Source organism: Erpetoichthys calabaricus, chromosome 6, assembly GCF_900747795.2.
Source record: "Erpetoichthys calabaricus chromosome 6, fErpCal1.3, whole genome shotgun sequence".
In the NCBI taxonomy this organism is placed as follows: Eukaryota; Metazoa; Chordata; class Cladistia; order Polypteriformes; family Polypteridae; genus Erpetoichthys; species Erpetoichthys calabaricus.
The window spans coordinates 43,012,140-43,031,483 of NC_041399.2; the positions used below are offsets into that span (position 1 = coordinate 43,012,140).

The window sequence follows — 19,344 nt, forward strand, 5'->3', positions numbered from 1 at the left end:
ACTCTGGCTCCCTCAAGATGCTCAGCCGAAGTGACCTGCTTCAGCCCCCTCGAGCATCGGCCATACACTCTTTCTCATTGCGCAATACTCAGCTGCCTGCCTCCATTCTAGCACATACTGGCATTCTCCTGTTTGTGTTGTCTGTAAACATTTTTCTTTTAACTGCTGCCTCTTTTCTCTATTTTTCTTCCTCCTCTCTGCTGTGCAGGTTCCTTTTTATAGCCTCAACTGGATGAAGGTGCTGCCCTCCATCCACTCAAAGATGTGAATAAAGCACTTGACTGACCTACTTGCATTTGCACATGTTTACACGATCAGCCATGCACCCTAAACAACTTCGGAGTGGTGTATGCACACTTACATGAGCACCTTCTCCCACTTACAGCCTGTATGTTTCAGGACTTACAATTTTTTATTTGCAATGAGAAGTCAAAAAAAATTAAACCTTTCATTGACTAACCAAAAAGATGATAATACTCAAGCTTTCGAGACAGCTCAGGCCCCTTCATCTTCAGGCAAGATCTAATTATTTATTTAAAAATGTGCTTCACTATAAAACTCGTCATATGGAGTGAAGACATTTTCCCAGTTTTTATTTTTTGTGTGTGTTTCCCTCACATGTCCCCGAGACCCGCTTGGATATTACATAACTTGAACAAGCAGCTCTAGTTAATAACTACATTGATAGTAGGATTAGTTGAAAACAAAAACTGAGAACATTCTGAGTTATACTTAATTTAAAATATAACTAGAATTAGTACAGGTACAAATCAGCTGACTCCCAAATGCGAAGTATCACTAAAATAAATAAACACATATTAAATGAATACTGCACCTATAATAAGAGAACTGCTTGATACAGTTCCGTTCATCATGCTCAGAACGAGATGGTAGCCAAAGGTAAATATGATTTTGCTTTCCTGCAAAGAACTATGCATCTTCTATCCAATCCCATTTCAATGTACTGTAGATTATAACTGATTGTGAATCTGCTTTTTCCTTTACGCCACGTGGCTAAACAAACTGTTAGTCATTTGCTCATCACTTTTCTTTTGATAAGAAATTTATTTGAAAACACATAATGAAGTAGGAGATTTATAACCTACATTAGGTTACAAAAGATCGCTTTTTATTGTACTGAATCAAAAAATTGAACTGACATTAAAGGATTGATAAAAATAGCTGTATTGATTTAATCTATTGGCTCTAATGCCCAGACACTGGAAGGATAAACAAGATGTTTGTGATGAAACTTTACCCTATTTGGACAAGAAATGTATTTTAAAAGATACAGGTTAATAAACAGGTATAGCTGAAGTTTCCATTATGAAAAGCATTAGATCAGATTATAAACCACTCAAATGGGAATGGTCTCTCTTCTACTGTGGAGATTTCCCAGACAAAATAGGCCCTAGAGGGAGGGCCAAGGTGGTGTGCCGCACCATAGCAGTTGTAAAGAAAGGGATTTCCTCATTAGAGCTTTGAACAAAGTAAAACTTTGTTGTTTATGCATAAGAACCTAAAAACTATTCAGAGTATTAAAACTTTTGTTTTGAAATGACAGGCTCAATGCTTGAATAAATGTTATTTACTGAATATTTAATATAACACTAACCTTCATATAGGGAACTATGGAGACATCCAAATTAGAAGTTGATCAGCTCACCTTTTCTAAACTCAAGACCCATTACTAGATTTCAGTGCAAGTCATGGATTTTCCATAATAATTCTCCCAGCTGTGAAAAATTTTCCTGTGTGGTTCCAGTGTTAAAGAAAGGGCATTCCAGTGATCCCAAGGACTTCAGACCAGATGCTCCTACTACATGCAGGTACATTATGAAGACCTTTGAAAGGCTGGTCCTAAAACAGCTATGACCCCTGGTCTTAGAACTTCTGGCTCCTCTGCGGTTTGTCTATCAGGTACATACAGATGTACAGGATGCTCTCATCTACATGCTTCACAAAGCCTACTCGAACTTGAACAAACCCGGTAATGTAGTCAGGATAATGTTCTTTGACTTGTCCAGTGCTTTTAACTCCATTCTGCCTCATCAAATGGAAAAAAGCTCAAGGCTTTGAATCGTGATGATCCCACAATCTCCTGGGTCATGGACTACCTGACCAACAGACAGCAGTTTGTGAGGCTGAGGGACTATGTGCCAGAAGCGGTGGTGTGTAATACTAGAGCACTTCAGGGAACTGTCCTGTCTCCCTTCTGTTTACCCTCTAGATTTCCAGCACAATACCAGCATTTGTCATCTACAGAAATTTTCAGATAACTTTTCCTTCATAAGCTACACCAATAATGGAGAGGAGTCAGAATACAGGAAAGTTGTGAAGTACTTTTTCTTGTGGTGCAGGGACAACAACCTATTCAACAACAGCAAGACAAAAAAAAAACACTATGTGGCAAGAAAGCTTGGAAACCAGTCGCCATTCAGGAGGACATAGAAGTGGTATAAGAGATACTAGTACCTGGGGTTTCACATTAACAAAAAATTGGACAGGCCTGACAAGACAGTAACGCTGTATAATAAGGGCTAGAGCAGACTGTACTTGCTAAAGAGACTCAGGTATGTTGATGTGTGCAGCAAGCTGCTGGAAATGTTCAATTAGCTCATAGTAGCTAGTGTGGTGTTGTAAGCTGCAGTCTACTGGAGAAGCAAAATTAGGCACAAAACACAGAACAAACTTATTAGGAAAGCCTGCTCCATCACAGGGTTAACCCTGGACACAATGGAAGCTGTTGAGGAAAACAGGATGATGGCAAAATTGGATGCTATCATGAAAAATTCCTTCCATTCACTCTAGGAGGCACTCTCTTGGAGCAGTTTTAACCACAGGCTCATGCCACCACAGCGTGCTAAGAAGCGCCTCTGGGGGTCTTTACTGCCTACTGCTATCAGGCAATTTAATGCTTCCTCCCATTGTGCTTGTTAAGTTTATTTATTTATCAATTAATTGATTGATTGATTTAATGAATTATCTGTCCTATGAGTTTGTGTTCTTGGTTTTTATGTTTCTGCTCCTGTATGCATTTGAATTTCCTCATGGGATTAATAAAGTTTACCTAATCTAATAATAAATACAAGGCTGCTCATAATTGTACCTACTACTCAAGTATTTTGTACCAAAGATTCATGAATGACTTTTCAGTCTTGCACTCTTGCTTTAAACAGTATGTTATAGAGTTCCGTACAGAGAGAGGCTGATAAGCACATGGCATGTGGGATGATTGTGATGAATGTACTATTAACAGTTCGATAAATTAAAATTGACATTGAGGGGGTCCTGAAAATAGTGAAGAGATGCTTCAGTTTGGAATGGGTCCAACTCTTATTGGTAAGCTTCTTTCACACCTCAGGGGAAAGTAAAGGATGCAGACTCCAAATGTACTTTGCCCAAACTCTTACTATGAGATGTACGAACAAAGAACTTAAGACAACCGATTAGCCAGTGCCCTTCACAGCAGCAACACTTGAACACACCAGTGGGGAAATGCTGATCTAAACTGAGATGTAGTGGAAAGAACAGGTTGAGAGTAATCACACCAGTGAATATGTCTTAATTGGTGGATGTAGCATTGGAAGTATTATGTGATTAGGTCCCTTTCTGCAACAGAGATCAAGGTCGATGTTAAAGGGGTATCTAGGTTAAGGCACTTTGTGATTATTGTTGGATAAATTACAACAAGAATGCAGTAGTGTTTGCCGGGTATAGAGGGATCACACTCCTTAACCTATTTGAAAACTTTGTAGTGGGATACTAAAATGGAGAATCCAAGTGATTTTCATAACAAGAAACAGCAAAATTGATCCTGTCCTGATTAAAGAAACAACTGTAATATATGTTCTAAAAGTCCTAGTAAATTAAATAACTGCAAAACCCAACAAGATATAATCTCAGAACAATTACCTGTAGCGTATCATCGATCATTGTCAAAATGTATTGGACAGTTTGCTCTTTGGAGATGTGAGCCATAAGGTTAAGGAATGTTTTAGCACACTGTACAAAACAAAAAAGGAAAAAAAAATCAAAATCACTATGTAAACAATAAAATGATTATAGGAAAAATATATCCAGGTGAATAATTTTGAAAGGTAAATGTATTTACCTGCTGTCCTTCATTAGTAAGTATTACTTGCTTTTCTTCTGATCGAGCCATTTCAAACTTCTTAATAAATTCACAGTCCTCTGCTGATATCATTTGCCCCCTTAAAATGAGTACAAACAGAGCTGAGTTATTTTTTTAAAAAACAGAAAACTTTCAAATAAAAATTTTATTAGGAAGACTTTTATTAGAAACGTAAACAATTCAAACGCCTTTGAAATGTTGAAAAAGATGTGTTTTTTTTTTTCAGGTTTACTCAATATAAAAATTGAGCAACAATGCTAACATTAATAAAAGGAAAATCAACTACTCCCCCATTCATTTATTTTCTTAACATGAGGCTTCAGCTTCCATGTGGGTTCCTGCTCTAAAAAAGTGGATTTGAAAGATGGATTTTCTATTATGGGATAGTTAAGGGCCACAGACTATCCATGTAGCACTGATCACATGAGGCACTTTCAAGAAATATTCACACACAGTCTCTTTTAATATTCCAGTTTAGAGGACATATTTACCCAAATGCGAATGTCATTGGGAATTGGGAAAAATCATGCAAGACAGAGTAACATGCACAGAAAAGCAAATTTTCCTATTTATTCAAGTAGCACTGAACCATGCGTTTATGTAAAGGGCAAATTCAAATGGTGATGTCAGTAGAAGAAAATCTTGGGTGGCAAACTTAAATTCTCTGTTACCTATGGAACCTGTTTAGCAAAAATATTTCTACCACTATAACCACACTTTAAAAATAGGAACAAAAAATAAAAATCAACCAGAACAAGACAGAGAACTATAGCAAATTTAAAAAGGCTAAAATGAAAAAAAAAACATGTTTGCATATTAATTTCCTCATCAATAAAAAACACGATTTTGTTTAGAAATCTGGAATAAAATATATTTTTGCCAAACACAACTTAGGGTGCACTTTTTTTCTCTATCTTATTTTATAATTTTATTAAGAATATGGAATTATATGCATACTGCAAATTGGTGTTTTCATTGTTTAGTGCATCCTTTGTAATTCAACATCTTTACAGGAAGTGACAATAATAAACATAAATCCATCAATAGTGAATACTACTTCTGAATGAACTGTCAAAAATATTTCCTATGTTTTTCTGAAATGCTTCCCCTTAATGGGCATAGACAAAATAAATGGATGGATAGAAACTCTGTGTAAAAAAAATGACATTAACTTTGAAATAACTAACTCTAACTAAAAATGCAGACGCAAACATTAGATATATTAGGTTGATTACCAGTTGTGCATCAGCTATCAAAGAGATTTGACAATTACAGCTTCAATACACAAAATTTCAAAGCAAGGCGAGATAAATCAATGAAGTTCCAAATAGGTTAAATAGTTGATACTTCAATTACGAAAACTACATAAATCACTTGATGCCTGAAGAAGAACCACCTCAAACATAATGAGAGCCAAACATGGATAATCTGCATCATTGGATACAACATAAAACTTGCTGACAGGGAAAGCTGGTCATTTCACAGGACAGTTGATAAATGCTACAAAAGTCAAGGCTCAGAAATGACCTGCTCCGTGACCAAACCTCAACAAAAACCTGTATATCAGGATCTTCACTGTATCCAGGGCCAGTACATAAAGAAGTATAGCTTGGTACAAAGAGAACAAAATCTGGATCCCGTTTGAACCAAAAACTTCTAATTTGATCTCATCTGTCCATAAAACATTACTCCAATAGCTTTCAGGCTTGTCCACATGCTCGTCAACAAACTGTACACGGAAAGCAATTTTATTTTTTTTTTTTTTTTGAGAAACAGTGGGTTTTTCCTTACAACCCTGCCATGCACACCACTGTTGTTCAGTGTTCTCCTGATGTTGGACTCATGAACATTAACAAATGTGAGAGATACTTCTAGTTGCTTAGAGGTTACGCTTGCTTCTTTTCTGACCTTTGTGAACAATCACATGCCTTGCTCCTAGAGTGATCTTTGCTGGTCAACCACTCCTGTGGAGAGTAACAACAATCTTAAACCTCCTCCAGTTGTACATAATCTGACTGTGGTTTGGTGCAGTCCAAACTCTTAACAGATGGTTTTGTAGCATTTCACACCAGGATGAATCAGAATCCTTTATTATTCCCAAAGGATATTACTTTTGTTACAACTGTTCAGATAGACAAAGGCAATAGTAACACAAAGAGAAAATATAAAAAAAAAAGCTAATAAAGTAAAACAGAATATAAAATAGAAAAACAAACTACAATAAATCCTTATTTACTATGCCCTACAGGTACACGTTAAATTAAATATAATACATACTAATATACATATATATATAATATATATATATAATATTATTATATTATTACATATATAATACACTATATAATATTATTATATTATTACACTATATATATATTATATATATATTATATATAGAAGAATCTCGGTTCACGAACGTCTCGGTACTCGTACAAATCGGTTTAAGACCAAAAAGTTTGCCAAACTTTTGCCTCGGTTCACGACCACACACTCGGTATATGAAAAAGACAGGTTCCCTTTCGGTTTGTACATGTTCAGTCTCTCCCTGTGCATTTCCTGTGCAGCGAGCAAGAGAGAGAGCGAGAGCACGAAACACACACACACAGGCAGCGCGAGAGAGAGAGCCATGCACACACACAGGCAGCATGAGAGATAGAGCCGCGCACACACACAGGCAGAGAGAGAGAGAGACGCACACACACACAGGCAGCACGACAGAGACACGCACACACACAGGAGCGCCAGAGAGAGGCGCGTACACACACAGGAGCGCTCCAGAGAGACACACACAGGCGCTCCAGGCTCGCGAGAGAGAGAGCGAGCGAGAGAGGGAGGGAGGGACGCATAAGGTAGAGAAGGCTTGTTTTTGTTTTCAGTTGTTTACAGTGATCGGTTCGTAGCCTGCATTGTTGCAATGTTACTTTTCTTGGTGGTTTATTAAATTACGGATTTTTCAAATGTTCATTTTTTCCCCTGTGCTTAAAACTCATTAAAAAAATTTGTTTTTAGCGAGCGGTTCCTAGCACTATAGCGTGAACTATTGCAGTGTTAGTTTTCCCTGTTGTTCAAGGTTTTCTCAGTGTTATTCAATGTTTTTACATTTAGTTTACTATTACGCTGTGCATTCTATGGTATAATTAACTATATTTGTGCTTAAAAATTTAAAAAAATATATATTTACATACAGTTCGTACGGTCTAGTCCAGTGAAGTCATTTTTGTTCACGCATGTGCATTCCAGTCCATTCTCACTGGCTGCCACTTCACATCGATGCCATGTAAACCATTCTTGTTATATTAACAATGGATGGACTTTTTTGGACAGACCTCATGTAATAATGTTTTGTGAGGTTTTTATTCCAAAAAAGAAATGTAAACATAAAACATAATATGAGAAGCTGTTTGTCTATTGTGCAAATTCAACTAATTGCTTAACACATTTTTAACTAGGTCAAAACAGTTAATACATTCTTATATTATGGTTTTGTTTGCAAATTATGTTATATGACAGTTGTAACTTAAAAGACTCTGAAGATGCCAATTTTGAAAGAGGCTTTAAACTGAAAAAAAAATTTAGTGACTAATCAAAATGTGACTGACAGTACAGGAACTGACTAGTCACTAGTGACCAATGAATTCCGAGGAACTGCAAAAAGACTTATGTATATGCTGCCTTTCCATTCTTCACAGGTTGAGGTCCTGTGGCTTACAAGGCAAAAAGTCTTCTTTTTCAGCAAATAGGTAGCAGATTAAATTTTGTACAATTTTATTATTAAGACATTCAAATTTCCACCTGTTCTTCGCCACAACAAATAAAAATTAAACATCTTTTCTATTTTGCTTCAGATGAATTTGATTTCAGATTTATTAATTTAATAAAACATTTCTATACAGTCACAATTTTTTCTACTTTGACAAATATTACATTTACAGCTATGTCTGCAAAAGATAATTTCATTTAATGTTGTGACTAATTTCATGGAACAATGCATAAATCTATGAAAATATACTGCATAAGAAAACAAGAAAAACTGAAGTGAAGTTGTCAGTTCCTAATGATTCAAAGAGTTCAAAAAATATGCCAAATTCAATTTTAAGTAACTTCATCCCTCTACACAAAACAAAATCCACTTTTTAACATCTCTGTGACATATACTCAATCACCCTTTGTCTTGGCCCTTATGTTTCTGCTGAACAGATCATTTTAAAGTAACAGTTGACAATTAATGCACTTCTTTCCTTTCTAATTGTAAATTCTTTAGTTACACTTCTTTTCTTGATATCTCGTGTGAGAATGAAAAGATAACAACTTATTTCTTTTCCTTGCTGAAATCTTGCAGCCCAGGAAACAATACTGCAATCATTTTGTAGACTTTACCAGCATGTAATATTCTGGGTGTTGGATCTAAAATTCATTATACAGTTTAAGCACAACATCCTTTGATGTGCACTGCCCAAACCACAGCAAAAAGCCAATCCTATTAGCCTTTCTTTTTAATACCTTGTAGTTGCAAGCAGTCTACTTCCTACAACTTCCAAATTTAAAAACATTTTTGTTAACAAAATGTAAATACTGTACATTTGTAATATACAAAACTTTATTTTCTACATATCTGGCTAAATACGAATTTTGTCCATTACCATCTGTCATGTGCCTGCTGAATCAAATGAATTTTCTAACACTTCAGGCAATATGCTTTGCAAATTTAAGCAAAATTTCATCATTTTTTTTTTCTAAATCAATTACATAAATTAAAAAGTTAATCAGCTACAGCACTGAGCTCTGCAAGGACCCAATTTAGCCAGGGCTTGGTATCATGCAGTTTTTCACCCTTAATAAAATATAATTTACCAGCTGTATATGATATAAACAATTGCAGGCTCTTCCTGCTGATTATGGCATTTCTGATTATAATTTTATGGAACCAAGGAAAAAGGGACATTGGTGCACTTAACTCTGTTTAGCTTTCTATACAAGACAATTTGATTCCATCATCATGCACAAAGAGGCACTTCTAGGGCTCTTTTGTAAGCCCAGAGTTATCAAACTCACAAGGCCTCCTGTGATCATGCACATGTTTACAATAGCAAGTATTAAAACATTCAGTGGCATACAGACAATATTTACTTAGGGTCACCATATATTAAATATACACTTGGCATATTGCAAGTTTAGTTCAGTCTGACCTATTAGGAGAAACTAAAAACAATACAAGTTTCATTAACATCCTCTCATAAATATCTCAGACTATTTGCATATCTTTCCTATGCCACTGAAAATAGTTTGTCTTGCTTTTGCCACAACTCTTCTGAAGCTCATTTAACATCTGCATCATTGCCATTATCCATTGTTTCAGATAGGGAAACAAGCATATGGACAAGGTCTAAAGATTATGGTGAATATACTGTAGAATCTCTGAATCCGCAGGTTAACATGGCAGCCTTTTGTAACTCGTGCACTGTGAGGCCAACACTTAGCAGATGGGAAAATAATTAAGATTTGTTTGATTCATTTCTCTGATTGACTGTTATAAACAAAGCAAATCACTGTATTATTGACAGGTTATGTGAGCTTCCCTGTGTAATCAGTATGGACCAAGGTCACATTAGATAGTTTTTTAACACGTTTTTGTTTGTATACTATTTTCGACTGTCACTTTATTTTCACTTTAGTTTTAGGAAATTTGACCAGTTCTATTTTATTTTTTTTTTTATATTTAGTGCCTTATATCAATTCATGTTTATTTTGAGCAGAACCCTTTGCAAATACATTTTTGTATTAGTTTTAAACTTACTTTTCAATGAAGAATACAAAATGTACACTGTGCCTACATAGCAAAAGGATTTGTAGAAAAAGCATATAAAAGACTCAATAAGGTTCTGTTTTTGCCAGCCATCTACCTTTTAAATGTTTTATAAACTTTGTGTCACTCATATTGTAATAGTGTCCATCTATTCAAGAGGAAGACTGTTTACCTACGAAACGCACGCAGCATTCAGCATTTTAAAATTCGTATCAAATGCTTCACAGCACCTTATGAGGATAGATGATTCACAAAACTTGTTAGACTATACTGATTTAATATAGATTCTCTCTTTTTGCATTTAACTACTTGGACCAGACAGCGGCGTTCTGCATAGTTAAAGGTAAAATCATATGAGCTTCTTTCATGTGTTTTTTTTTTCCCCAGTATGTCATGGTCATCAACCTGTTTACAGACTTCTTTATTAAATTACTTTAAGAATATCCTTACATTTTTCATGTTTTTTGTTTTAATTGCATTCCACAAACCAGAGAGTTGCATAACTATTAAATTACTGTATGCTCTTATTAGTGTCAGTGTCATACTCAAAGTACTGACAGACAGGCCCTTCACATATTTACAATCAATTCTTTGCTGTTTGTCAATGTTCAAAAACATGTCTCAATGCAGCTGATGACCACTATGCTCAACATGCTACATAGCCATATAATGCACAGAATAAAAGGAATAATACCTAATACACCCCTTGTGTTTAATTTGTCTACTTCTCACTTTTAAACAGCAGAGGATCTTTTCCATTACCAGCACAGCTTCTAAGCTGGCCCTAGACTCTCAATGGAAAGCACGGACTCACCTTCTTTTTTTTTTTTTTTTCCCCTCCTGGGTTAATGGGTCAGGAGGGATTGTGGCACCAAGGCTGTCTGATAGGCATTTAAAGATTTTGGTCCAGAAAGAAGTTAATTTGGTGCAGGTCCAGGACATGTGGCCTAATGAGGCTGGAACTTGATTGCAATGTTCACAGGTTGGATCTTGACCTGGAAACATTTTGGAACAATTTTAAGCGAGACAGATGTGCTCAATATATAATTTTGAATTGAATAATTGTATGCTTTGCACATATGGAGCTCGAGTGAATTTCCCGCATTGCTATCTTCCACTTGCCGTCTAACAATTTCTGGAAGTCTTCTTTCAATAACTGTGCAACTTCCAAGCTCTCAAGTTATAAATTAACAGTTCACTGTAGATTAATAAATTGCACTGATTAAGAATAACAGAATGTAAGGACTTTATATTTGGTGAATCTACATATTTTAAGTTGCAAATATGAATTTACATTTATAGTTATATTTATTATACTTAATAGCCTCAACCTGAATTCTCTTATTCATTGATTTTGGCCCCAACATCCTGCTGCTAAGGTGTACATAAAATCAGAACAACTAATAAAGTGCCATTTCAGTATTTGTGCTATTGTAGTTAACTGTAAATGCTTTCATATAATAATAATAATAATAATGGGAGGGGAAAAAGTCAAAAATTCAAAAACAAAGTGGGAAAAAATAAAATGGATTCATCTTCTTCCCTCCAAAGAAAATGTCCTACTGTGTTGGGGGTGGCCTGCCACAGAGACTTATGTGCCTACCCTAGTGCCGGAACCCAGGTAGTGAAAAAACAGAGATAGAAATGGGTGCCACATCAAGTTCAGCCTCATTAAAGGACAGCAAGGCATATAAATAAAGGAAACCATATATAAAAGTAAAAAGCTCATCTCAATGAAGAAAAAGAACTTTCAACAAATGCACTTTATGCTAGCAAGACAGAAGAAAAAGCAAGACAGCTTAAACTTCTATTTTGTTTTGGTAGCAATAATGCACTTTCATAGACTTGTACATCCATCTTCTATAATTCTTCTGTTATGAATAAACTGTATTTTGTTTATTAAAGCAAGCATGTTTGGGCTATTTCTTCAAACATAGTCTACTGATTGTGAAGTTTTTAAGAGACAAACATGTTTATGTAATCATTGCCAAACTGGGCAAAGTGTGCCATACTGGTGTATATATTGATAAGTGAGCCCAATAGCATTAAGTTGATGCCATAAGACTCATACTGAAACACTGTGATGTGTACTGTCTTGCAGTATTAATTTCTAAACATTTATGCACTTTAAAATCACAAAAAGATTAGTGACAACTTTTCTCCCGCTACTAAACTAAGATGGTACTGATACTAAACTCAGATGCTATCAATCCCATAAGATTTGCTCTGTTTTGCTGCTGTCTTGAAGCTAAGTATGGTATATGTGTATACATAATATTTCAGATGTATATCAATTTTGGTAGTTAAAAATGCACATTACCAAGGGATGGACACTAAAATATATATACACACATATTAGGAAAAAATAAATAAATGAGTGGCTCAGTGTGACACTGTGCCATGAAGTTTTCCAGTGCTTTATTTATTCTTCTTTAGGTAGTAACCCGTGCCGTCTGCGCAAGCAGCAGAGAAAGGAAAATGTGAATAGGTTTTCCACACAACACTCTGGACCAACAATGAGAAGTACATACACCAATATATCAAACACATAAAAAAGAAACATGTACAACTGATGAGATGTGTATAGTTGAATGTTACCCTTTATGAAACAGTATGTCTGCTCTCGTCTTCATGCTGGCCAGTGCACTGGAAGAACAGCAGCAACTTCTATATACCACTCCTGATTCAAATTAATAAAGAGTCCAGCAAAACTGATTTTTTTCTCCGTAAAGAGTTCAAATACTGAGTTTCACACTGGATTATTAGACTACAAAATTATTTGAAATGGTGACCCTGAAATTCATGGTTTCCACTTCTGTAGTACAGACAGAGAGACTGATATACTTTATTTCTCCCCAAGGGGAAATTAAAGTATAAACTGTTTACAAGACAGCCCTTTATCTGTAACCATGGAACCATAATGAGTATCTTTTTAACTATACCAGCTCTTCAGAAAAGTCAACAATACCAATGTGACATTTGCCTTGAAAACTTGGGTCAACAAATTTACCTATGCATTTTATGATCTACCTTGCTCACACTTAAAGTGAGGCAAGAGATGACATAAAAAAATAACAATAAAATATTTCTTGTATAGCCCAAATTCACACAAGGAGTGCCATAATAGGCTTTAGCGGACACTGTTTTTTTGACAGCCACCTAGCCTTGACTCTCTAGGGGAAAAAATCGGAACAAAATTTTAGGAAAGGTAATTCAGAGAGAGACTCCTTTCCAAGTAGGTTGGGCACGTGCAAAGTGCGTCCAATAAATAAATAAATAAATTTACACTCATTATATTACACTCAATATATGCACAAAACATGCATTTACATGCATTTCTGTACTTGGACTTAGATAAAATTAGTCTTTCAATTTTTGCTTAGAAAGAGTAGTGTGGTTTTCCCTTTATTAAACTGGGTCGGGGGCCCTATTACATTTTTGAATAAAACACTTGACTTTAAATTTCATGTTGAAATTCAAACTCTTCTTAAACTCCAAAAAATTCAACATAAAGCATACACATAAAGCAGTGAGTAAATAACATAGAATTAATTTATTAATGAAAGAACATTAATAGCAGATTTTAAATTTAAACCAAAACAATCCAAATGCAAATCAAATTATAAAATATTACACTCCTGGGTATGACATTAATCTGCATCCAACCCTGGGGGTTGGTGGCAGAATTTGCACTCCAGCCACCATAAAACAAAAACTTCACACTGTTCAATTCCTTCTGAACTAGTGTGGTGCTGAGGTGTCACCCATTGCATGGCTGGCATTCAGGTCCTAATCTAGGATCCTGAGGTGGTTTTTCATGTGGTAGGTGCAGCAACGTGCTGTATCAGCTCATGCTCCTAACCTCCTCCTCCTCCCACAACACAGCATGGGTATGTTGAAGTAGTTGTTATGCTGACATCAATTAGGAAAACTGTACACTCAAGGGTATAGCAATTTAAGTGAAATCATCGACTCCAGAGTAAATAAAATAACAGGTGGCGGTCGGGGATGGGGGCATAGAGATGAGAGACATAGAACAACAGCCCTCTTATATTTGATGAAGTGACCAGTCAAGAAAGCTTTTCTGGGAAAATACAATGTGACAGACTTAAGATAACTATGGGTTAAACAGGTCAAATGGGAAGTCCTGAGAAAGTTAGGATATCTGAAATGCACTCCATGTCTCCATGCTGATGCACAAGCAAGACTTACGAAATATGGTTATTCTGGCACGTAACATATTTTTTTTTTCTTTTTATAGCATCTACTTTTGAGAATTCAAAAAGGTACACTCAAATGAGCAGTACAGGCAATAAGAACAATAAACAAAAACTAGGTGAGTAAATCTCATAGTAACTACAAAACAAACACATTAATGATTCTAAAAGATATCAAAATCTTACTTTTAACTCTTAAACTTTACATCTCTTTGTGACATAATATTACCTCATTTGATGCTTCATAATCCAGATAAAACTGGTATAAAACATTGCCAAAATGTTCTTAATGCTTCCCAAATACATCATATATTATCATTATCATTTACGTATTAGCATCAACTAGTTAAATGCTAGGCAATAAAAACTTTAAATTGCTTAGGTTTGTTGTGCACAGTAGATAATAATAAGGAACATTATCTTTACCATACAGAAAGATATTAAACAGCTTGCACCAATAACAGGGTTATCAGGTCAAACATTTAAATGTACAATTGATCACACAGCCAACAACTTACATTAAACTGAAATATTGTAACATTTTCATTTAGCAAACAGTAATTCTTCCTGTTAAACTGAAGTTGAATAAACAAAGGATAAGAAAGATTTTGTGTTACATCCATCCATTACTTGCTGTATTACTCAGAACTCTCTTCACTCAAGACAAGAATCAGTCCTGGATAATGCATCAGTCTTTCACATGGAGTTTTAACACACACACATTAACCTAAAAGATGTCTTTGGCATGTAAGAAGAAAACCAGAGTAACAAGAGAAAAATCTACACAGACACAGGGAAAATATACAGTTTCACAAAGGAGGTAAGATTTAAACAAAAAAGTCTGTGCTGTGAGGCTGCAGTGGTAACCACTGCCCTGCAATGCTCTTCTCTATGTTATTTATTTTATAATAAATAAATTCAGCTTCCAAGATCTGTACAAATGATACCTGCTGCCTTATTTCAAATTTCATTCTCCAAGAAATTTTAAACAGTGTTAAACCTCATTAACCTTACATTTTATTTCTCAAATAACATGCAAAAAGCTTTGAATTTTTTGGTTTGAAAAAATCATTTTATTAAATCTCATCTTTCTACTGTAAAATGTACAAAACACTAAAAGTATGATGTCAGAAATGTAGAAAGTATAATAACATAACAAATAATAATAATAATAGATGCATTTACATAATTGCCCAGGTAACGCTTGGGCCTGATACTTATGCAAGACATGCCTATACCATTACCTGAGAAACCCTCTGCACTAACACTGTTGGCACTTTTACAGCCAGAGTAATCCTCGGGTCTTACACGAGATGAATCTATACCGTTGCCCAAGTGATACTCAGGACTAATGATTTTAACACTTTTTTGAACCCTTTGTGACGTTCAGGTCTAACATTAAAGAGGCTAAGCAAATTGACTAATGTCAGCTGTTCTCTTTCTCTTACCACTGAACAATAAAAACAGTAACTAAGCCAAAAGAATTTAACAGAGAGAAAAAAAATTGCTAGTATTGAATTACTTTACTGATTTTAAGGCTAATTATTTACCCACACCTGAAAGTATCATGAACTTACAAAGTATGTTTGCCATACATAATTTGCAACTTATGGAATGAATTCCATAATCAAGTTTCAATAAAGGACTTTTAGAGCATTGAGTCTTCTATTGACTACAATCACAAGATATTAAAGAAAAACAGGAAGCATAAACCCATGTTTCACTACATGCTTTCCCTAGACCTTTAACATTCATTCATCCACCCATATTTAGCATAGCAATGAGAAGCAAGGGGACTACCAACAGTAAAAATGCATCGTGACATATGCACCATAAAATCCCATATGTAAATGTTTACGTTTTAAACAATCCCTAGCAATCAAGTGCAGGTGAAGCAAGTTCCAAAAATGCATTGATTTTAACCAATTCACAGGTATGCATTTAACAAAACTGTTTTAATAATTTAATGTCATTTTTATATATTTTGGGTGCTAAATTCAAAAATGAAAACCATTCTCTTCATCATGTAACATTTTTTCACAAAAATAGTTTTTTTAAGCTGTCATTTGTAGTTTTTGTATTGTTTTCACACTGTACTTAAATATATATATGTTATTTTATTGTAATTTGTTTGAATTTAATATTTTCTAAAATTAAAACCTGTGTTTATGCTTTGAACATTGTCATAAGAAAATGTACTACAATGAGCATGGCCTGTTCATATGTGGGCACCTGAAAGTTCTTTGTTTACTGGGTTGGCAGTCACAATATGCAATATTCCCATGTTTTCTCTGTGAGTGGGGCAGCAGAGACAAGAATTTACATGGGGTTCAGAAGGAATGGCTAGAAAAAAAAAACAAAAAAAAGCTACAGCTTTGTGCCATATACATCATCAGACCTAGCTTGGTGGATCCAGATAAAATGCTACTACTACCACTTCATATTAAGTTTGGTTGAATGAAGTAGTTTGCCAAACCCATCTTTAAAGATGAAGTCTATTTTATGTACTTATTCCAAACTTTTATGGGTTTGTCTGAGGCTGAATTAAAAGAAAAACATTTTTGCCAGACATAATACTAAAATACTGATATCCGACGCATAATCTGAATGTGTGAACAACAACCTGGAACAAGTGGCTTGGGTATCATTCAGATAATTCTAACTTTTTGGGTAACTATAAAGATCAAAATTATAAAGAAACCATAAAAATTATATTGGTTAAGTTTAAATAACTGGGTTACAATAAAAGTCTTAAAATTCATTTTTGGATATGCATTTTAAATTTTTCCATGACAATCTTTGAGCAGTGAGTGAACAGAACAAGGACATGGAAAAAGGGTACAAGAGACATTGGGATGTCATTATGATGGTAGACTACTGCTGGATGATTCAAGGGGACAGACCAGAAAAAGTGTACACATGACTGGCCAATAAACAGAGGTTTGGATTAAACAAAATAAAGAGGTGTCAAAAACAAAGTTATATGCATGTTAATGAATATTTGCTTTTTACTTATTTGTTCAAGAATATTAGGTGACTAAAGATCTTTCGTAAATTCACAAAGAACAATATTGTATACATTAATAAATTGTATAATTTATTCAATTTTGATAAAATTTCTTTTACATTTTGTACTTAAATGTAACATGATGTAAACAATTTAATGATATTTTTTATTGTACTCATGAATGCAAATAAAAATAGCTGTACACAATTAAAGGAAATGTTTGAGTTTAATTTCGCAAACCTGTATTATAAAACAATTAGTAACACATGTCCTTCTACTTACTGAAGATACGACTGCCAGTTTACTTTATTTGCCCGGACTTCTGCTGCCTTTGCAGCAATAATATTAGTGGGTACAGCTGCGTCAACAGCTCCATGGATGTCCATGTTGAAAGCCAATTTTTTGTGTTTATCCTCTTTCGTTTAGATTCTAAATAAAAGAAAAAAAAAATATATACACATAAATACTTGGAGGCAATACAAATTCGTAAAGGTCTGAAGAGAAAGAGAGAGAGAGAGGTAGGGAGCATGCACTGATACAGCGCGTTGCCGTACACAGCACACGACGAAGCACATTACAGTAGTTCGAATGTAACGGATCAGTGTGAGGCAGGTTAAAAAATTGACTCTCCATCATTTTTAACAGTTTATTACACTTAAATGCTTATAATTTAAAACGTACCGTACCAGTGTTTAATTTTCCTTAATTGAAAATGTCTGTAAAAACACAAAGCCCGACATTTCAAGAAAAGCATTATACAAAGTAACTTAATAAAATCTGTGAGTCTATATCGCTCACAGGTAACATGCACAGATTACAAGTTCCAAAACCGATAACATTTGATCAGCCACAATTTGGCAGAAAATCATATTTATGCAAAGACTTACTCCTCTCGGATAATGACAGTCCGTACAAGGAAGAAGGCCGTGATGACTAACTAACTGTACAGGCAAATAAAGTGACCTTCACATTTTTTTTCGGTTCTACAGCGTAGACGTTAAACAAGCAGTGTTGAGTACTGTAAACACGGCACTGTAATCACTCCAAGCCAAAGCCAGCCGGGAACCAGAAGTGGTCGGACCGGCTCCTCCTCACACAAGGTAGCGCTGGTTGGTACCAACAAGAAAGCAGTTACTACACACACCGAACACTGGAATGCTTGAATATGACCTGCTTTTTATTAAAAACAGGGTGTCGTTACAAGAATTGCAACAATAAAAAGGGAAGAGAGTCATTTATTATCTGCAGCGTTGTGCAAGGCTGGAAGGGAAGCTTCACTATAGAATGACATTTCCTAATATTCAGACAGCACCGTTTAATGCCCTACGTCTTCGTTCATCTCAGCATATTGCTTACTACAGTAAGCAAAAATCATAGGATTTGTCACTCATTTTCTGTTCTGCCACTTAAATTGACTCTAAGCAAAGCCTGGCCTTGAAAGACTGGTAAAGCATATTAATCAGATGTCTGCGCACAACGTTTAACACTGCGACTGGCGTTGAACACGTCCCTTAAAAATCATGCAAAAACTATTTCAAGACTGATTCAAATAAAACACCAGCGGTTACTTTACCTGAGATGTAACCCGTTACGTCGGCTTCTGGCATAAAATCTCACAAACACTGACAGCATGTGACCTTGTCACGTGACCCCGGAAAGCCTGGTGTTTGATCATGTGACACAGAAGTCGTCACTGACAACTTTTTAACACTTTGTTTTCGGTCTCTGTGCACATGAGTTGTTAGAGGTTTTTACGCATGAGAAGTGTAGATTTCTGCTTTCTTAACTTACGTTTGATGTTTGTGTTTAATTTAGGCTAGGCATGTGCACTGTTGTATCGGTTAGATCACACCATCCTCCCACAACGACTGGTGTCCAAACTGGCAGATCTGGGGCTTCCATCACTCACCTGCAGCTGGATATTGGACTTCCTGTCTGGTCGCTCCCAGAGGGTCAGGCTGGGTCTCCACACCGCCACTGCTCTCAGCCTCAACACCGGGACGCCGCACGGTTGTGTCCGCACTCACCATAGAAACAAGATCATAAAGTTCGGTGATGACACGATGGTGGTCGGACTCATCTCGGGCAAGGAGGGTGAACTGGCATACAAGGACGAGGTGGAGCGGCTGTCAGAGTGGTGCAGACTCAATAACCTGCTCCTCAACACCACAAAAATGAAGGA

General features: G+C 35.5%; 1 protein-coding gene across 3 annotated transcripts in view; it reads right to left on the reverse strand.

Annotated features, from left to right (window-relative positions):
- atp6v1h (ATPase H+ transporting V1 subunit H) overlaps window positions 1–18,851 on the reverse strand; it is a 95,172-nt gene extending 76,321 nt beyond the window's left edge. For 2 of the 3 annotated variants that reach the window (XM_028803523.2, XM_028803525.2), the window contains exons 1-4: window positions 18,736–18,851; window positions 17,445–17,591; window positions 4,115–4,214; window positions 3,916–4,005 (exon numbers count right to left, since the gene is read on the reverse strand). In XM_028803523.2, the coding sequence (XP_028659356.1) occupies window positions 3,916–4,005; window positions 4,115–4,214; window positions 17,445–17,548 (294 nt within the window). In that variant the 5' untranslated portion in view covers window positions 17,549–17,591; window positions 18,736–18,851. Of the gene's footprint in view, window positions 1–3,915; window positions 4,006–4,114; window positions 4,215–17,444; window positions 17,592–18,049; window positions 18,176–18,735 lie in introns of those variants that run through there. The other variant, XM_028803524.2, reaches the window with a different exon arrangement.
- Between the last annotated feature and the right edge of the window lie 493 nt (window positions 18,852–19,344).